Source organism: Peromyscus eremicus, chromosome 3, assembly GCF_949786415.1.
Source record: "Peromyscus eremicus chromosome 3, PerEre_H2_v1, whole genome shotgun sequence".
NCBI lineage: Eukaryota > Metazoa > Chordata > Mammalia > Rodentia > Cricetidae > Peromyscus > Peromyscus eremicus.
Genome location: NC_081418.1, coordinates 58,396,710 through 58,416,153, shown reverse-complemented (window position 1 = coordinate 58,416,153; position 19,444 = coordinate 58,396,710). Strand labels below are relative to the sequence as shown.

General features: G+C 42.5%; 1 protein-coding gene and 5 non-coding genes across 6 annotated transcripts; 3 read left to right on the top strand and 3 right to left on the bottom strand.

The window, feature by feature from the left end:
• Nucleotides 1-547: 547 nt before the first annotated feature.
• Trnac-gca (transfer RNA cysteine (anticodon GCA)) lies at nt 548-619 on the bottom strand. Its single transcript has one exon. It is a non-coding gene; the product is annotated as a tRNA-Cys (tRNA).
• A 1,667-nt stretch (nt 620-2,286) lies between these two features.
• On the bottom strand, nt 2,287-2,358 carry Trnac-gca (transfer RNA cysteine (anticodon GCA)). Its single transcript has one exon. It is a non-coding gene; the product is annotated as a tRNA-Cys (tRNA).
• Nucleotides 2,359-6,804: 4,446 nt separating this feature from the next.
• On the top strand, nt 6,805-6,876 carry Trnac-gca (transfer RNA cysteine (anticodon GCA)). Its single transcript has one exon. It is a non-coding gene; the product is annotated as a tRNA-Cys (tRNA).
• An 849-nt stretch (nt 6,877-7,725) lies between these two features.
• Nucleotides 7,726-7,797, top strand: Trnac-gca (transfer RNA cysteine (anticodon GCA)). The gene has a single exon. It is a non-coding gene; the product is annotated as a tRNA-Cys (tRNA).
• A 559-nt stretch (nt 7,798-8,356) lies between these two features.
• On the top strand, nt 8,357-9,017 carry LOC131905805 (histone H3.3A-like). The gene has a single exon (XM_059256615.1). The coding sequence runs from the start codon at nt 8,357-8,359 to the stop codon at nt 8,765-8,767; it is 411 nt and encodes a 136-aa protein (XP_059112598.1). The 3' UTR covers nt 8,768-9,017.
• Nucleotides 9,018-13,693: 4,676 nt separating this feature from the next.
• Nucleotides 13,694-13,765, bottom strand: Trnac-gca (transfer RNA cysteine (anticodon GCA)). Its single transcript has one exon. It is a non-coding gene; the product is annotated as a tRNA-Cys (tRNA).
• Nucleotides 13,766-19,444: the final 5,679 nt, after the last annotated feature.

The window sequence follows — 19,444 nt, the reverse complement described above, 5'->3', positions numbered from 1 at the left end:
TTTAGAACTGATGCCAATCATGTGCCACCGCTGAATGCAAACCAGACCCACGAACAGCCCATTACCCCTGTGCTCTATGGAATCCCTATGATCTATGTCTCTGATGCATCACATCTGACAGTCTGGGATCCCGCATCCCCAGCTCTGATGAACCAATAGAATGTCTCCAACTATGGTGGAATACCAGTCCAGTTTCCCCTACTCCATTTTTGTTAGGGTCCTTTGCCTGTTGCCCACTGCATCCGTGTGTTAACCTCCATACTCTGACTGAGAAGAACTGGTGGTTGTTTATAATAAAACACTGCTTTTCTAGGTTTAGAGAAGTCACTCTGTGTTCTTAAAAATGCCGAAAACTTGATCACCTTGAAGACTGGAGAGCCAATGGACACATGGAGCCAGCTGTCACAGTCTTATGCTGGTGAGCAATCTGGCAGGAGATGGCAGAGCTCTGCTCTCACTGCGTGAATCCCAAGCCATATGAGACAAGAGAGGAAGTAGGTCTGTTCTGTAATTGTGGTCAGTTAGTATTAAAAAAAAAAACATGGAAAGGGGGCACCTGGATTTGAACCAAGGACCTCTTGATCTGCAGTCAAATGCTCTACCCCTGAGCTATACCCCCATCTGCTTATTAATGTCTCACAGGCACTCAGAACCTGCATGGCCATTCCCTGGATGTTAACATCACAGGTACACATGTCAGTGCTCTGCCATCATCTGCTTCCTCCTATGAGAACCAGCCCTGAGCTGCCTCTGCACATGACTGTCATGTCTTCATGAATGACTAGCATCCTCCTGCCTTAGATCCTAGCTGAGACAGGAGCATTAAATTCAGGAGGCCTGCTTCTACTGACTTCTTCAACTCAACCAAAGGAGCCATATGCAAATACACTGGCTGCTTAGCTGACCTTTGGAGGTGAGTGGGAGTGGAGTGGAAAAAGGGAAAGTTCTCTGTCCACCGAGAACTTGGTCAGACTCTCTGGAGGGACCCAGGGTTTGATGTGACTCAGCAAGCTCTACAGGCAATTCTGACACACTATTGGTTGTAATTCCATCCCTGAGCTACACCCACACTGGTACCAGTGTACCCAGTTAATAAATTTCACTATAAAGTTAAATTACAGATCCTGTCAGACCTATTCTCCAGAAGCAGCCAGACCTGACTGGTGAGATGCCTTCCTCAGCTCTGAAGCTTTCCAAGTCTATATTATTTTTCTTTTAATCTTTATTTATTCTTTTCTCATACAATACATTCCTTCAGCCTACCTTCCCTCCACTGCTCCTGGTAATTGACCCCCATTTTCCCTCTCCCCGAGAACCACTGCTCCTAAATTTCCCTTCAGAAATGAGCAGTGATATCAACTGAACACAGCATAACAAGATGCAATATGACTAGGCAAAAACCCTCATATCAAGGCTGGATAAGTTCCCCAATAGGAGGAAAAGGGTCCCAAGAGCATGGAAAAGAGTCAGAGATGCCTGCACTCCCACTGTTAGGAGTCCCACAAAACCCCAACTAAACACCATAGCATGTCTGCATAGGACCTAGCACAGTTCCATGTAGATTCCATGATGTGACTTCAGACTCTTTGAGCTCCATAAGTGCTGCTTGGATGACTCTGTGGGCCGTGTTCTCCCAGTGTACTCCACCCATCTGGCTCCTACAATCCACCCGACACCCCTCTCCTCTTTCCCTGAAGACAGAATGGCTGCCTCTCAGAGCCTTTCACAGTACCCTAACCTGCCCTGTCAGCAGCAACACTGCAGGATCCCTCTCTCCTAGTACAGCAGCTGAGCCTGGCTTTAGCCTTTGAGGATGAAGCAAGTGAGCAGTAGACTCTGGAAGGTCAAGAAGCTCAAGTGGGAAACATCCACCCTCCACAGACAGCCTGGTTCTGGGATTTCTCTACTTAATTCTGACCACATGTTCACCAGAGAGCCACCAAAAGAGATAATTTATTGTTCGGCTTTCCTTTCTAGTTCCTAGACACCAGCTGTCTATATGGCTGCTGTGCCTGTAAAATTCAGATGAATTCTCCACCATAGTCTTTGCCTTCTCTTTAAGAACCCAACAAAACCAAAGAAATTAGATATATGCAGGAAGAGAGGAGACATAATAAGAATGGGAGGACATGGAGCTTATAGGAAGGGATGGGAAGCAGCCATTCATCCACATAATAGGCTGGACTACAGCTTCCAGCTCTGCTGAGGACGATAAGTGTAATAAATGCATAGGACTGAGTGTATGATAACTCCATAGATAAAATCATAAAGAAATAAACTTATGGCAGGGGGCACCTGGATTTGAACCAGGGACCTCTTGATCTGCAGTCAAATGCTCTACCCCTGAGCTATACCCCCTTCCTGCCAGACATGTTTAATAAGTGCCTTTTACCTTCATAGTCATACTCAACATTTATACAACATATTTTTACTTGGTAAGACTAACCCTGCTGCTTCCATAAACTCAGCCCATAGAGGTCCCACCCCAGTCCCCAGTGTCTCCAACTCTGCCGCTTGTTGTCATGTCAGCATTCACAGAGAGAGAGAGAGAGAGAGAGAGAGAGAGAGAGAGAGACAGACAGACAGACAGACAGACAGACAGACAGACAGACAGACAGACAGAGACAGATCTCAGCCTGTGGGAACAGAAACAAAGAGACATAAGCTACTATAAAGAACTTCAGATTTGCATGTCTGGTTTCTTCAGTTATACACAAGTCCTCAGTGTGAAGAGACCCTGCCTAACTTCTTTGGGGAACTATGTGGTACCTGCATGTGAAGACATCTCTCCAGCCCATGGATGATCTGAGTGTTGCCCCTGAGTGTTGCTGGGTAGATGGTGAAGATGTCTCTTCAGGACTGAGTGGGTCATTGAGGACCTCTGACAGCAGGGCAGGAGGACACAGAGGGTCAGGAATTCTGAAGCTGTGGCCTCTACCCTGGCCTTCAGATCGATCACCATTCCACACACTCATTGCCCCATATTAATGTCAACATATATGGCACAATTCAATTATTTTGAAAACTCATTATTATTGTAAAATATTATTAAGAAAAATACAACACTCCTCCGAATTCTTTTTTTATTGCTCCTGTCACCCAAAGGGAGCCATTCTCCAAAGGTTTCCCTGTCTCTTCTAGTCTTTCCTGTGCACTTATGTAAAATGCATACAGCATGGCATGTCTGATTTAATCAGGTTTAGACAACAGTAACTAACTGACTTGTAGAAGAGGATTATAATTTTCATGCATCTTCCATTCTCACTTTCCCATTACATTCACCTTTAGTTGGATGACCTTCTATGTTTTTACCATGATGACTTGTCAACACTGTGTATGGTGGATGTGCATCATTCTAAACAGGACAAAGACATCGGGTAGAACTTCTGATTTTCCTGAAGTTAATGGTAGTCTTATGTTTAAACTGTGTCATATTAAATATTAAATATCTACATCTTCCACAAACCTTGAGTTTTCCATGAAATATTTTTCAGAATAATATTCCTTGCATGGAAATATTTCTACTGTCTAATGAACATTTCAACTTTCTGTTTTCCAGGAGTGACCTGGGCTCCTGATCCTTATTCTGGTTGTCCCCAAAGGCCTGCTGCATGATCAAGGCCCTGTGACTTCCTTCACCATGACATTCTTCTTTTCTACCATCTCTTCTGTGTGGAAGTGTCTCTTTCCCAGATTTTGATCTCAGATGTTTCTTAACAAAATGACACTCCTTCTTTTGGGAGATGAACCCCTTCTGTGAGAGGTGAATGGATGTAAAATTTATAGCCTTTGTATGTCTGATGAGGTATATAATTCTTCCCATACACTGTACCAATAATCTGTATATTTAATTTAAATATTTTTCATAAAATTATGTGGGGGTTTGAATGAGAACAACCACCAGAAGTTCATATATGTGAATGTTTGGTCCCCATTTGGTAGACTGTTTGGGAAGGATTAGGAGGTGTGGCCTTGTTGGAGGAGATGTGTCACTGGGAGGGGACTTTGTGGTTTCAAAATCCCATATCAGGTCAGTTACTCTCTGCCTCCTGCTTGTGGATCAGATGTAATCTGTCAGTTAGGGCTCCAGTGCCATGCGTGCCTACCTGCTACCATGCTTCCCACCATGATGATCTAACCCCATGCTATTGTAAGCAATCTTCACATTAAATGCATTATTTTATAAGTTGCCTTGATTATTGTGTTCCTTCATGGCACTAGAACAGTGTAATAACTATATATGTAACACTATACTAACAGAATAGTAAGTGAGAAATTGATATCAGGGCCTGAGTTATTCCTGTGACAGACCTGACCATGCTGCTTGTTGGAGGAATATGGAAGATGTTGGGACTTTGGATTAGAAAAGCAGTTGAATAATGTAAATGGAACTTAATGGGCCATGCTAATAGTAACTAAGAAAACAGTAGAGCTCAGAGCAATGTGGCTGTAGAGTTCCAACTCAAAAGACTGCAGAGGGGAAGAATACTAAAATTCTTATGATAGATTGACGAATAATGTGGCCACCTTTTGCTCTTGACTAAAAATCTGCCAGAGGCTAAAGTGAAGACTTTTGGACTAATGTTGTTGTCAGAGGTGATTTCAAGACAGCCTGGTGTTGACTGTGTCACATGGTTCTTACTGATCCTCTTCTGCAGGTCTACAGTGAAAAGGAGCAGGAGTGGCAAAACAAAATACAAATGGATGACACTGGTTCCTTGGAGCCATCCTCCACCTTTGCCTCTGAAAACCATTCTACCTCTTCTTCACTGTAGAACCCTGAGATTTGAATAGAGGGGGTTGATGAAGGCATCTCATTTAGGACTGAGTGCTCCAAAGTCTTTCACTCTCTATCCATTATCCAGTGTGGGTCTCTGTTCATTTCCATCTACTTCAAGGAGAAGCTTCTCTGATGTGGACTGAGCAAAGCACTGATCTACGGGAATAGCAGAATGTCATTAGGAGTCATTTTATTGCTATGTTCCTTTAGCAAAAAAATTAGTAGTGGGTTTTCTCCAAGGGCCCATGCCCCAGCTAGTCTCAGGTTCAAGGCCATTGTAGCAGTGTCAGATGTGGGTTCCATCTCAGGGAGTGGGCCTTGAACCCAATTTTTTAAAAGTTGTGGTTGTGCTGGGTGGTGGTAGCAAACACCTTTAGTCACAGAACTCTGGAGGTAAAAGCAGGTAGATCTCTGAGTTCAAAGCCAGCCTGATCTAAAGAGTGAGTTCCAGGATTGCCAGAACTACAGAGAAACCCTGTCTCAAAAGACTAATAAAAAATAATAATAATAAATTCAAACTTGTGGTTGCTCCTGTAACACTCATGTCACTATTGAACCAAGGTGTCTTGTAGGCAGATGAATGTTATAGGTAACAGGGTTTGTATCTGGGTGATATTGATGATTACCTTTCTCCTCTGGTAATTGGTGGAGTGCTTTCCAGCACCATGAATGCTTGTCAAGATGGATGAAGAAGTTGAACACCAGTTTAACTTCTCCATGTTTTACAAGGTAAGTAAGTGCTGTCTTCAGAGAATCAGACTACCTCAAGATTGAGCTGTACTACTCTTGGATATCTACCCAAAGGACTCTCCATCTACTGAAGAGATACTTGCCCATCCATTTTCATTGCTGCTCTATTCATAATAACCAGAAATTGGAAACACCCTTGATATTCATCAACTGATGAGTGAATAATGAAAATGTGGTACATTTATGCAATCTAATATTATTCAGCCATTAAAAAAACAAACTTTTGAAAATTTCAGGAAAGTGGATGAAGCTAGAAACAATATCCTGATAACCCAAAAGACAAATATTGAATGTTTTCTCTTATATGTGGAGGTAAGCTTTTAAACATTTGATCTGTGAGTTACAACCCAAATAATCACAGAGGTTAGGTACCTATTAGTGAACCATGTAATGGGAGAGGATCTACCAAAGAAGGGAAATAGAATAAGTACTATGGAGAGATAAGGGTAAATTAGAAGATTTAATAGGGAGAGGGATGGGAGAGAACAGAAAGAGAAGGACTATGGGGAGGGACATCTAATACCGGTCTTTTGACAACTTACATGGAAGTCTACTACAATAGAAGATTCCTAAAATACATACCTATATGAAATGAATTTAAATGTCACCAAGTAAAACCTCCAGTGCCAGGAATGGGTTATATCTTATTGAATTGGTGGCCACAAGGGTTCCATGAAGCCCCCAAACATCAACATCTATTCTCAAGTCTATTGGTTGTTCTCCACAACCTGATGGTAAGACATCATTGCTGAGGACAAAATATTTTCTTTTGAAAATATTTTCATTAAATTTTGAGAATTTCATACAATGTATTTTGATTATATTCACCTTCAACGCTTTCTTTTAACTCCTATTCACAAATCCATCCCACCTTACAACCCCAGATTTGTGTTCTCCTATTTGTGCTATCCACAAGCTTCTGGCTGTGGGGCCATCCACTAGAATATCATTGACATACAACAAGTTACACCCTTAGAGAAAACTGCTTTCTATTTCTCAAGAGCTATCAATTACTTTACACCCAACCCTGAGCTTGGCTTCTCCAGGTGGGTGTGGAGGATGAGCTGAATGCAGACTTCCAGCCATTAGTGCTTCTTCTCAGCTGTGAACTAGGAAGGAGGGTGCTGGTCATGAAGAGGTGGCACACAGGTGTGCAGTTGGCTCAGGGCTGGGCCTCACAGGAGAAAGCAGATGATAGCAGATTACTAGCAAGTACATGTGAGGGAGTGAACACACAGGTTCAGAGCTGTATATCAGATATATGTAAAGCAGAAGGGGGCATAGCTCAGGGGTAGAGCATTTGACTGCAGATCAAGAGGTCCCCGGTTCAAATCCGGGTGCCCCCTTCCTAGTGTCTCTTTTTGATACTAAGAGACCAAATCTGAAGTATTGGTTAACACAGAGGCGACTAATGCACTGTGTTCCCCGTGTGCTTTGTATCGTGATCAGGCCTGGTCCCTGTTCTCCTCTCTGAGAGAGGCTAGTACAGGACTCATTGTGAGACCCATCCAGGTCACACTCATGTTGTGACACACGCTGGCTTCCAAGACTCTGTAATGCTCAGTCCTTGATGAAGTTGGAATAGAGTCCCTCTTGAGACCACAGAAGGGACACTCCTTACATGCTGTTTCCCCTAGCCTGTGCTTTGGTTCCTGCTACTTCTGAGGAAAGACTTGGATCCATGAATTTGTCTCCTATTTAGACTAAGACTCTGAGGAAAAGGGGAATGGCTGACCTCACTTTGTGTCCTCAGCATGGCTGATAGTGACCAGAACATAAGAAGCTCCATGGGTGTTTGTTGAGTGAATAAATGATGGAGGGAAGTAAAGGGCACCCTCCTGATACCTTTGAGTACAGATAAAGTTCTCTTGTGCAAAAGGTTTGAACCACTGAAAATCCAGAACCATCAGCTCTTGTCTTGGCCACTTAAGGAAAATTGAGTGTGAACTTAAGGAAAACACCACAGTCAAGTGTCCTTTTCATGTCCAAAGCTGATGTCTTTGACACACATGAGAGAATGGACATTGAGATGGCCTGACTAAGGTTGGAGAGAAGGGTGGAGGGCAGACTTTAATAGAAAAATCTTGCCAGGTCAAGATCGTTATGAAGAACCAGTTGATCGTGAACACGTAGGAAGCCTGGGTGTGGTGCCAAGGTTGAAGAGATGCTAATGAGAGGTTACCTTACCTATAAGTGGGGGTATAGCTCAGGGGTAGAGCATTTGACTGCAGATCAAGAGGTCCCTGGTTCAAATCCAGGTGCCCCCTTGCTTAAATTTGATTTTTATTATTAATTTACCATATGCGCCTTGAGAAGGACCTCAGTAAAGCTAGGAAGTCTCCATTAGTTGAGGTTTATTGAATAAACTCCAGAGCCTCCCTCTCTGGGTGGCATAATACAGAATAATTTGGTGCCCTATAAGAGGATGACTTAGCCTCTTAACAGAACCCGCACCCAAGGGCTCAAATACTCGTGACTGAATCCACACTCTACCCCCATTACCACGATGACCAGAAACAGAAAATGATGGAAGGACAAATACAAGAAAATTTGCCATCAAGGGAGATATGGACTTCCATCAGATTTGGTAAGTACTGGGCACAGTGGATGAAAAATTAACTCAGTAGCAAATGTCAAAGAAATCTAAGACCAAAGGGAAGATCTTAAAAACCTGGGCTACAAGGAACAGGTGATGCTTACAGGACAAGAAATCACCATGGCAGTAACCTGTCAACGGCACTCCTTGACACTAGGAGACAATAAGAAACATGATTGGGCTGAGCTTCAGCCAAAGGAGAAGGGGGTAAGTAAGGAGGTGCCCATACCATGGCTCGTACAAAGCAGACTACCCGCAAATCCACCAGTGGCAAAGCACACAGGAAACAACTGGCTACTAAAGCCGCTCGCAAGAGTGCGCCCTCTACTGGAGAGGTGAAGAAACCTCATCGTTACAGGCCTGGTACTGTGGCACTCCGTGAAATCAGACGTTATCAGAAGTCCGCTGAACTTCTAATTCGCAAGCTCCCCTTCCAGCGTCTGGTCCGAAAAATTGCTCAGGACCTCAAGACAGATCTGCGCTTCCAGAGGGCAGCTATTGGTGCTTTGCAGGAGGCAAGTGAGGCCTATCTGGTTGGTCCATTTGAAGATACCAACCTGCGTGCTATCCATGCCAAACGTGTAACAATTATGCCAAAAGATATCCAGCTAGCATGCCGCATACGCGGAGAACATGCTTAAGAGTCCACTATGAGGGGAAACATTTCATTCTCAAAATTTTTTTTTCCTCTTCTTCCTGTTATCCGTAGTTCTGAATGTTAGATATTTTTTCCATGGGGTCAAAAGGTATCTAAGTATATGATTGCGAGTGGAAAAATAGGGGACAGAAATCAGGTATTGGCAGTTTTTCCATTTTCATTTGTGTGTGAATTTTTAATATAAATGCAAGATGTAAAGCATTAATACAAGCAAAATGTTTCAGTGAACATATTTCAACAGTTCAACTTTATAACAATTATAAATAAACGGTGAAAATTTTCTGGACAATGCCAACATTTGGATTTTTTTTAAAAAGTAAATTTCTTATTGACGGCAACTAAATGGTGTTTGTAGCATTTTTATCATACAGTAGATTCCATCCATTCACTATACTTTTTTAACTGCGTCATCCTACATGAAAGTACATGTTTTTAATGTTGTCTGTCTTCTGTGCTGTTCCTGTAAGTTTGCTATTAAAATACATTAAACTAAAAAAAAGAAAGAAAGAAAGGAACATGGTTGGGCAGAGCTCCAGCACACCTCTGACCAACAACTCAAAGGGAGGTATCCCTGCCCGGAACTGGATGTTTTATTTGGTCATCTATAGCTTCTCAGATGAGCATAATCCCCTGTGTGGGGCAATTCCAATTAAACTCTGGTGTCCCAGAGGCCCCAGGACAATACAGGCTATTGCCATTGCTTTCAGATACTCACCAGAACTTGCTGACAGAACCCTATTGCTGAAGACACCACACAAACTAGTCACAGCACTTGGGGGACCAATTTGGTTCTGACCAGGAAGCTTCCTCTCCGTTGGCTAGCTTTGTTCCAGCTGGAAAGTGCTTTGCCAGTGATTTATGACCTTGTACCTGTGCACACTCACCTCATTAGCACCATATCTCTGCACTGCCTCACTCAAGGATACTCTGTGACTTCTCACCTCCAGTGCCCGAGGCAACCTGTCTCACCACTAATGAAAATCAGTATTTGAGAGAGATGGGGACATTGTAAACTTCCTACATCAGTGATTTTGTGTGTGTGTGTGTGTGTGTGTGTGTGTGTGTGTGTGTGTGTGTGTATTTGTCTGTGCGTGTGCATGTACGGTGTATTTGTACATCAGTGCATGTGTATGCCATGGAGTAGGTGAGGAGGTCAGAGGAAAGCCTGAGGTGTCACACTTCACCTTCGGTTTTATTTGAAGCGGAGTACATCCTATTACTAAAAACTAGGCTGCACACTCCAGGTTAACAGGCTGTGAGCTTCAGGAAAAAAATCTCCTGCCTCCAGCTCCCATCTTTCCTTAGGAGTGCTTGGAGTACATACATGTGACCCCACATCTTTTTTCATATAGGAAATACACATATGGGCATGTATCCAAACCGAGATTCTCAGGCTTGTGCAGCAAGAGCTAATGCCTGCTGGGCCATCTCACTAGACAGCGTTGTGGGAATTTGATTTTTATTTTCATTTTTGGTTTTATACTATCTTGGTCACTTGGCAGAATTAGCTGAGAGCTCTGCACAGTGCTGGGTAGTCATCTTCCTTCTCTGTCTTCAGCACAGTGGAGGCTGTGGAGCTGTCCGTGGTACCTCCTGATGCTCCAGAGCTGCCAGGTCTGCTGCAGCTACACATGGCGCTGCAGCAAATGCTGTATGGAAAAAGTTTGAATATTTGAGGGTAATTCTGCTTTGTGGAGTGAAACTTAAAATACTGAAGCATTGTTGCCACGGCGTAGATCCTGACCAGTTAGAAGAGGTGCCAGTCAACGGCCACCCCTGGATCCCCACACCAGGCCAACAAGCAGCCTAGAATGCAGGAGACTGTGTGATTCCACCCCAACAGCCTGGGATCCCCATTCCCAGCTCTGGAGAATCAACTGGAGTTCTCCAGTATAGGCAGAAGGCAGCACACTCCTGACCCCCTATGTTTAGAGTCATTTCCCCTGCCCACTTGCTGTGCTGGCTTCCGCAGATGGTTCGAGAACCAGATACTGGTTCTTTCTACTGAAACCACCATGGACTAGGACTAGAGAACTCACTCTGTCTTGCAAATATAAATGAAGACTTGGTCACCTGAAAATGTGGGACCCAAGGTACACACTCAGCCAGCTGGCAGACACCTTACACTGCTCAGCAAGCAGATGGGTGGTGACACATCCCTGCCCTCTGTGGGGTGAATCCCACACATCTGAGTCTTCTCCTCTCACTCTGTGAGAAGTAGAGGGAAGCCTGGTAGGCTACAGTGACAAGGATGACGGAGAAGATTGCCTTTGTTCTGGTTTCTGAGGCTACAAGTAGAGTCACTTTGTCACATATCACTGGGAACTTTCAGTCCTTGGACAGAGGATTTGTAGGCTGAGGAGGACAGTAAGAAAAAGGAAACCAATGTAGGAGAAATGTCCACCAAGAAGAGAGAAAAAACTGAAGGAAGGAAAAGGGAGACAGGACTGAAGGCCTGGATGCTGGAGCCAGGGCTCAATGCTTATAAACACATGTTGCTCTTGCAGAGGACCCAGGTATGATTCCTGGCACCCAACTTGACAACTCACAACAGTGTCTAACTCCAGCTCCAGGAGGTCTGACATGCTCTCTGTGCTGCTTGGGCACCAGGTAGTCATGTGTAGTACAGACACACACGCAGGAAAAACAGCCATATACACAAAATTAAGAAAAAACTGAAGGACATGTTAGTGCTGCACAGTGTGCAGAGTGGAACACTCTGACCCACTGACTCTGCATCAGAACTCCTGGACAGCCTCTGATTCAGAACATCCCTCTACAGTGCAAGGTTATGGAGCCACTAATGAAGAACTTCTGAAATAGACACAGGTCATTAACCATCGATGGGACCTCACTTATGATTGATATCTGATGTCCCCAAAGACACCGACAGCGCCCTAGGAGGGACAATGTTGGAGGTGACTAGTGAGAAGAACACTAATGAGGGATGCCAATTTTAGGCTTTCAAATGAAGGGAAACAGCAGTTGGAAGCACCTGGATTTGAACTCAGAACCTTAGCCTGCTGTCAAACATTCTATTATGGGTTGTACTCCCATGGATTGAGAGAGTATTCTCGGTATTTCACCTTGTTTGCAATGCCTGTGCATCCCATAGTATAGGTACATTTATTAAAGCACACTCCGTCCCCCAGAGGCCCCTCGTTTATCTCAAAGGTTCTTTTCCACCAGGAATCATAATGTGAATTCCTATAATAAGACAGAGACTCTGCCTTCTCCTTGGTCAGTACCTGATGGGTGTGGGAATCATGCTTGTCAACAGAGCTCCCACAGGAAAACATTTCCCACAGGAAAATAATAAAGGTCCAAATAATTTCATCCCATTTTTTAAAAGCCATGGTCACAATGCAGCTCAGTCGTTGGTGCATTTCTGGACACACAGGGCTTTTGTGGGACAATCTTCATTTTTGTGAATGCTGTTTCCCATCTAAGAGAATTTCCCGTGTATCACTTTAACCAAATCAGTCTACACAAAGCCAAGGATTCTGTAACTGGAAGATTCTGGGTTCTCTTTGTACCTTGCACTGATTTAGTCAAGGCCTCCTGCCATGGAGAGACATCAGCTTCACTTTCCCAACTATCTGCCATTGCCTCTGAACTCTCTTCATAACCAGTCAGTTCTCATGGGCACTCAAACACTTTTCATAGAATCTGTGACAAAAGCAGCCTGTCACAAATCGCTCACACAGTCATCACTTTACTCTGAAATATCCTCCAGCTCTGTAAGTTCAACTATATGTTTTTATGCCTTTTGGGTCATCAGGACAGCCATTCCACCCATGCTCAAGTATTCCCTCACCATCTTTCCAGCAGTGAGCACCCTGCACGGCCTGTGCTTTGGAATCAAACAAGACAACCCAGTGGACGTTTCGGTGACATCCTAATGCTGCCAGACTTACAAAAGGAACAATTCACCTTCCTAATCAGAGAGCACTCCTCTGCTGGCATCTCTTCAACATCTGACAGTAGTGACTTAGTGACTAAAAAGTTCAGAAACCTCTGCTGATGTCCTGTACCTCCTAGAGTCTTTGCCCACAGGTAGTGTTTGTGCATGCTGGCACAGCCTCAGATTCGGACCCTCCCCCACCCCGTCTCAGCCTGCCAGTAGAGTCTTGGAATGCAGAATGCAGTCCATCACTCTGTGGGCAGCTCTGGACCACACTGAGACCATTGCTCATTAAGAGGGGACACCAGAGGAAGGTATATTCTATCCTCATTTCTGCTGCTGTGATAAAATGCCCAGGCAAGAGGCAAGTGAGGGGAAGGGTTGGTGTTAGCTCTCAATTTCAGGACACAGTCCCTTATTTCAGGGAAGTCAAGGCAGCAGGGACTTTAAGCTGTTAGTCACATCACATCTACCATTAACAGCAGAGAAAAATAAGTGCACGCATGCTTGTTAGTGCTGAGCACACTTTCTACACTCACACAATCCAGGATCCCTGCCTAGGGAACACTGCTGTGTCTTCATACATCAATTGACTTAATCATCAAGACAATCCCCAACTGACAGGAACACAGGTCAACCTGATCTAGACACTGTGTTCTTCATTGAGACTTTATTTTCATGTGACTACACAATGTGTCAAATTGATTATTAAAACTTACTATTCCAGTGAGCATAAGAAAAAAATACCAATGGGGAAAAGCAAGAAGGTAGAGAGGACTCAGCAAAGGTCATAGGTGAGTTGTGTGCATTGTACTAAGGCACTTTGTGGGTTCCAGCCTTTGGGCCAGTGGGTGACTATAGTGTCACTGAGAATGGAACCTACAGAAGTAAATGGGGATAGAAGTATTGCTTCTAGAAACTTCAGCTAATGAAGACTTTCTATCTTCGTGGGTGGCCTCCCTAAGATGAACCTGGTAAGTCAGTGACCAGAATCCAACATAAATAAGGGGGCACCTGGATTTGAACCAGGGACCTCTTGATCTGCAGTCAAATGCTCTACCCCTGAGCTATACCCCCACTGGTACCAGTGTGCCCAGTTAATAAATTTCATCTGTGTGTTAATATGGTTTGACTATAAAGTTAAATTACAGATCTTCTCAGACCTACTTTCCAGAAGCAGCCGGACCTGACTGGTGAGATGCCTTCCTCAGCTCTGCAGCTTTCCAGGCCCATCCTTGATCAGCACCATCAACCAAGGAAATGGAGAGGAGCAGGAGGAAATGCAGACCCTGAGCCCATTTCACACTGCTGTCCTGGGTTAGCTCCTGAGCTGGCCAAGTGCCTTCCACCTGGGCCCCCAGACACTCCTCTCCTCCTTCCCTGAAGACAGAATGGCTGCCTCTCAGAGTCTCTCACAGTGCCCTAACCTGCCCTGTCAGCAGCAACACTGCAGGATCCCTCTCTCCTGGTACAGCAGCTGAGCCAGGCTTTAGCCTTTGAGGATGAAGCAAGAGAGCAGTGGGCTCTGGAGGGGGAAGAAGATCACTTGGGAAAGATCCACCCCACACAGACAGCCTGGTTCTGGGAGTTGTCTGTTAGGGGAGATTTGTTTGTGTTGCATGATCTGAGACTGCCAAAGGAATCAGACCTTGGTTAGAGGGCAGAGTCCACACTAGGCTGGCCATAGTTGGCCTAGAGTTTTCTGGCCAACTGAGAGTAAGCTGGATGGACACAGAGGAGGAATAAGGAGGTGCTGAGGAGACAAGAGTGGGTGAGTTTCTCCATTGCTCTGTGGATCTCTCAGGTTTGTTTGCCTAATTTTTAACTCCCAAGTTCTATATTTCAATAAAACAATAATAGAAGTTGTAACATCTGGCATCCAATACATGGCTGTAGATCATGTCAAAGCAGGCGTGTTGTACAGCCACAGCATCACCCCGCACTCCCCCAGCCCTGTACATCAAGAGCCGGCACTCCCGCTCACGCTGTCTGTGCACTGGCACACTCTGACCCTCTCAGCACCACCAGCAGTGCAGCCCAGGGTCTGTGAGCCGTGGTTTCCCAGCACTCCCTGGGCTGCCATGCTCCCCTGCTTACAGCCAGCAGCTTGGTCCCTCCCACACTGTGTCCCAGCCAGGCGGGTTTCTCCTAAGGCTCACTATCTCTCCCCACGTGGCACATGAGCAGCCACAGTGCCCCTGGCCCAGGTGTGCAATTAGCACAGCTGGGGGCTCCCCACCATGCCCATCCTCCCTGTCGGCAAAGTGGATTACCCTGCAGCTGATTACCCTCCCCTCCCTGCCACACAGCTCCATCTATGCTATTGGCATCAGCAGATTTGGTGAGGCACCTGGGAATTTTTAAAGAGGAAATTAGGTTTTAAAAACAAATAAAAACAAATTTTAAAAGGGGGGAAATCTTTCCCATGTTAAGAATTGGAAATATCACTATGGAGGGAATTAGGACCCTGTTTAGTGCTACTATGGATGGCTTGCAAATGGAAAAAAGAAATGAGGGGATAAACCACTTAGCTGGGATTGACGTATTATATATTTTAATTACTATAATTTGTATCCTTAAAAATTGTTTGATAACTGTGCCAAATATGAAAATTTGACTGATAAGTTACAAACCTTAGAAGAACTTATTATTGATAAGGTGCATGCTTTAAAAAGACTTACTACTGATAAGTACAAACTATAGAAAGATTTACTGATGAAAATAATAAAAATTTGACTGATAAGATGCAAGCCTTGGAAAAATTGGCTACTGAAAATAATAAAAAATTTGACTGATAAGCTACAAACCTTAGAAAGACTTACTAATGAAAATAATAAAAATTTTGCTGATAAGTACAACCCTTAGAAAGACTTGCTACTGAAAATAGTAAAAATTTTGCTGATAAGATACAAGCCTTTGAAATACCTACTAATGAAAATAAGAAAAATATTCAGACACAGAGGAATTTAGAGCAGAGTCTACCACACCACTGCATTATGAAATTGAATGAGTGGCCCAAGATTATTAGAAAACCAACTTCAGTTTATCCAGTTACCATACAAGAATGACCACAGGATGATAGGCATCACCAAGGCAATGCAGAGTTGACTGCAATCCTGTAGAAGTTTTAGACTTGAAGAGATTTAAAGAAGCAGGCATTTCATATGGTATACATTCACCCTGTGTGAAGCAGGTATTAAATTCATGGGCAACTCAGAACAGAATTATTCCATAAGACTGAAAAGATTTAGCTACAGCAATGTTGGAAGCTGGTCATCAGTTACAATGGAAAACATGGTGGAAAGAGGAAGCTAGGATCATAGAACAATGAGGTAGGGCTAGAGGTATGGAAATTTCCCAAGACCAGCTTCTCAATAAAGGTCAGTATGCTGATTTGCAAAGACAGTCAAGATTTGATGATCACACCTTGACACTATGTTGTATAGCAGCTTGGGGCAGGGTTTAAGAATCAGGAAAAGACAGTCATTTACTAAAATTATACAAGGCCCAAAAGAAGCCTTCACTGATTTTTTTTCACAAAGATTGACTTCAGCTGTAAATAGAATGACATCAGATCCAGAAGTTAGACAAATATTAATTGAATCTTTGGCTTTTGAAAATGCTAATTCAGAATGTAAAAGGATGATTAGGCATTTGAAGGTAGGATTGGCACCAATAGATGAATGGATTAGAAATATGGCTAATATTGGATCTCATGCTTATGATGCTGCTTTGAAAGGATAAGTAATTTCTAGAAATTTTAAGAAAAATAAAAAAGTCAGATGTTTTAATTGTGGTAAACAAGATCATTTGAAAAGGGATTGTGCCAGGAGGTGTTGGCACACGCCTTTAATCCCAGCACTCGGGAGGCAGAGCCAGGCGGATCTCTGTGAGTTTGAGGCCAACCTGGACTACCAAGTGAGTTCCAGGAAAGGCGCAAAGCTACACAGAGAAACTCTGTCTCGAAAAACCAAAAAAAAAAAAAAAAAAGAAAAGGGATTGTAAGCAAGATGTTCCTAGAAACAATGTTTTTTCTAGAGATAATCCAAAAAGAAGGCCCTAGCCTTATGGAATATGCAGAAGTTGTGCCAAAAGCCAGCATTGGACTAATGACTGCAGATCAACAAGGGACAGGTAAGGTAAATATTTGCCATAGGGTAACTCCCTAAGGGGACTCCCACAAGCACCAATATCAACTTTGGCTCAATTATCCCCTGTCAGCATCAGAGAACCTCATCCACAGAGTAATTAAAATCATATTGCTCTGGATGTGACCAAAGACAGAAAAAATTCTATAGATACAACAAAAAGCTCAGGAGAAACCAGAAAACAAGTATTTTGGCAAACTGCTGTAAATGATCAGAGACCAAAGCTAAAAATACATATAAACAGCATTAACATTGAGGGTTTGGTAGACAAAGTTGTTTGCATATTACAATTATTACAGGTACACTACACAATCCTACAGGACAGGAAGTTATTGAAAGATCTAATTGCACTTTGAAAGATATGCTTAATAAACAGAAAAGGGTAATAAATATCCCCGGGGATAGATTACATAATACTTCATTAACATTAATTTTTTAAATGCTAATGAGAAAGGAACTACAGCTGTGGAGAGACACTGGATAACGGAAAAAACTTCTAAATTAAATCAGCCTGTATACTTCAAAGATGTGTTGACCCCAGAATGGAAACCAGGGTATGTGTTATGTTGGGGAAGAGGTTTGCTTTTGTTTCCACAGGAAAAGACAAGCTATGGATACCATCAAGATTGATAAAGATTAGATTCAAACAGGAGAGACCTAATGATTAGGAGAGGTGATAGTTCATAACCACATGGCCATTCCATCTAAATTAACTGATAAAACTGACAGATGTCTTTCATTTGATCAAACACAACCTGCCAAAAAAGGGAAACTCACAAATTTAGGGTCAGGACAGGGTTTTGTTTTTGTCTTTCCGGGAGAATAAAAGCATCCAACTAAAGAATCTGAAGTCCACTGGACAGACATCTGAAGAAGGACAAATCATCCAGAGAAAAATGTACCAAGAAAAAGAGTAAATTGGATTAATGGTATAACACATTTCCAACAGGAAAGAATTTCATAAATCCTCCCAAATTTTTGTTTTTACTGTTCTCTACAAACATATAAGGCAAATGGTCTTTTTGTCATCCCAACTCAAAATTTAAAGCTGAATTGGAGTTGGAGCATGGCTCTCTCCTCCTTTAATTCCAAGCTTCCTTGTTAGAGGAAAATCCAAGGTCTCTGTCTCATATCAGAAGAGCCACCTGGTATGGAACAGAAGAAAACCAAAATTAAGGGACTGTTCTATTACCACTAATCTCAATCTTTTCTTAAGGTATAAATATTATCTCAAAATTTATAAGATATATATATATATATATATATATATATATATATATATATTATGTGGTGATACTGATGGTCATATAGAGCACTAGATAATTCTGGAAATAGGCGTCATATAGCTTCCTGTACTTAATTTCAGCCTTGAGTCTGAAGCGGGTAACTAAGAACTAAGTTTGTGTACTCTGGATGTAATTTATAGATTGTGATAATTTAACCTCACTGAGATCTGCTGCATATGACATATTTAAAACATTTAAGCTTTCAACAGTAAACTGCGACCATTCTTAACAGTGGCTTTTGAAGTCTCCAAAAGGATGTTGTGGTCTCACAAAGACAATTCCACCATGATTGTAGTAACAGCACTAAACTAACAGACACCACCCAAAAATCAACTTTGGACTACAAGCTGCTTAGGACAATTTCAAGGCTAAGATGGCCCGGCATCATAGACTACTCCAGCCAGAGCTTCAGATAAGCCTTGCACTTTCTCATCACACAGAGACTGGACAACAGCTAGCTCTCCCAGGACTTGATTTTATCTCAGTTTTTTCAGAGTACCCTAAAACAGACAGAAGAAGTAAATTTAATAACAGGATGCCCACATTCCCAAGAGGTGGGGGCAGGTGGTTTTTTGGTCATTCAGTGGATGTTCGTCATTGTTTAGGGGCGTTGGTTACAAGGTGTTATTGGTCATGGTCAGGGAGGAAACTAAGCAAAGGAAATTAGATTCAGAGATCTTGTTCTGAAAAGAAAAAGGGGGTATAGACATGATAGCATAATAGGGTAGATTATTGAATCTACTTTCAAACTAAAAAAGCAACTGCTAGTCTCAAATATTTTACATTGATATAGATTTTTGTATATTAATACATATTTAAGGTTTGTTTTGTTATACTGTATATATGTTTCTAATCTTGTTTAAGATATTTATAAATTCATATAAATTTAAGGTTACTTTTGTTATACTTTATATATGTTTCTATTTATTGTATAAACTATTGTACCTATGCAGCTCATTTTAAAATGTAATTTAAAATTCTAGTCCTTGAAAGCTATTTACGATAACAAAGAAATATGTATTAGTATATTCTATAACATCTATAACAATCAAACTTATACTCATGTTAGGTATGTTTTCAAGGTCAAAGAGACATATTTTAAATAGATAAATGGTCTGCAAACACTTAAGAGAACTACAGAATATGGCATTTAAAATGTTTTAGTAATGTAAGGCTTTTCATGACAGTGAAACTTGTCTAATCCTTACTTCAAAAGAGAATGATGGGTATAGAAATATCCATATGAAGTTTGCTTTCATTTGCAGCAAAGTTAGCCACTGAGCAAAGAAACTGCCTTTGCCTTGACTGCTGACAGTTTGCTG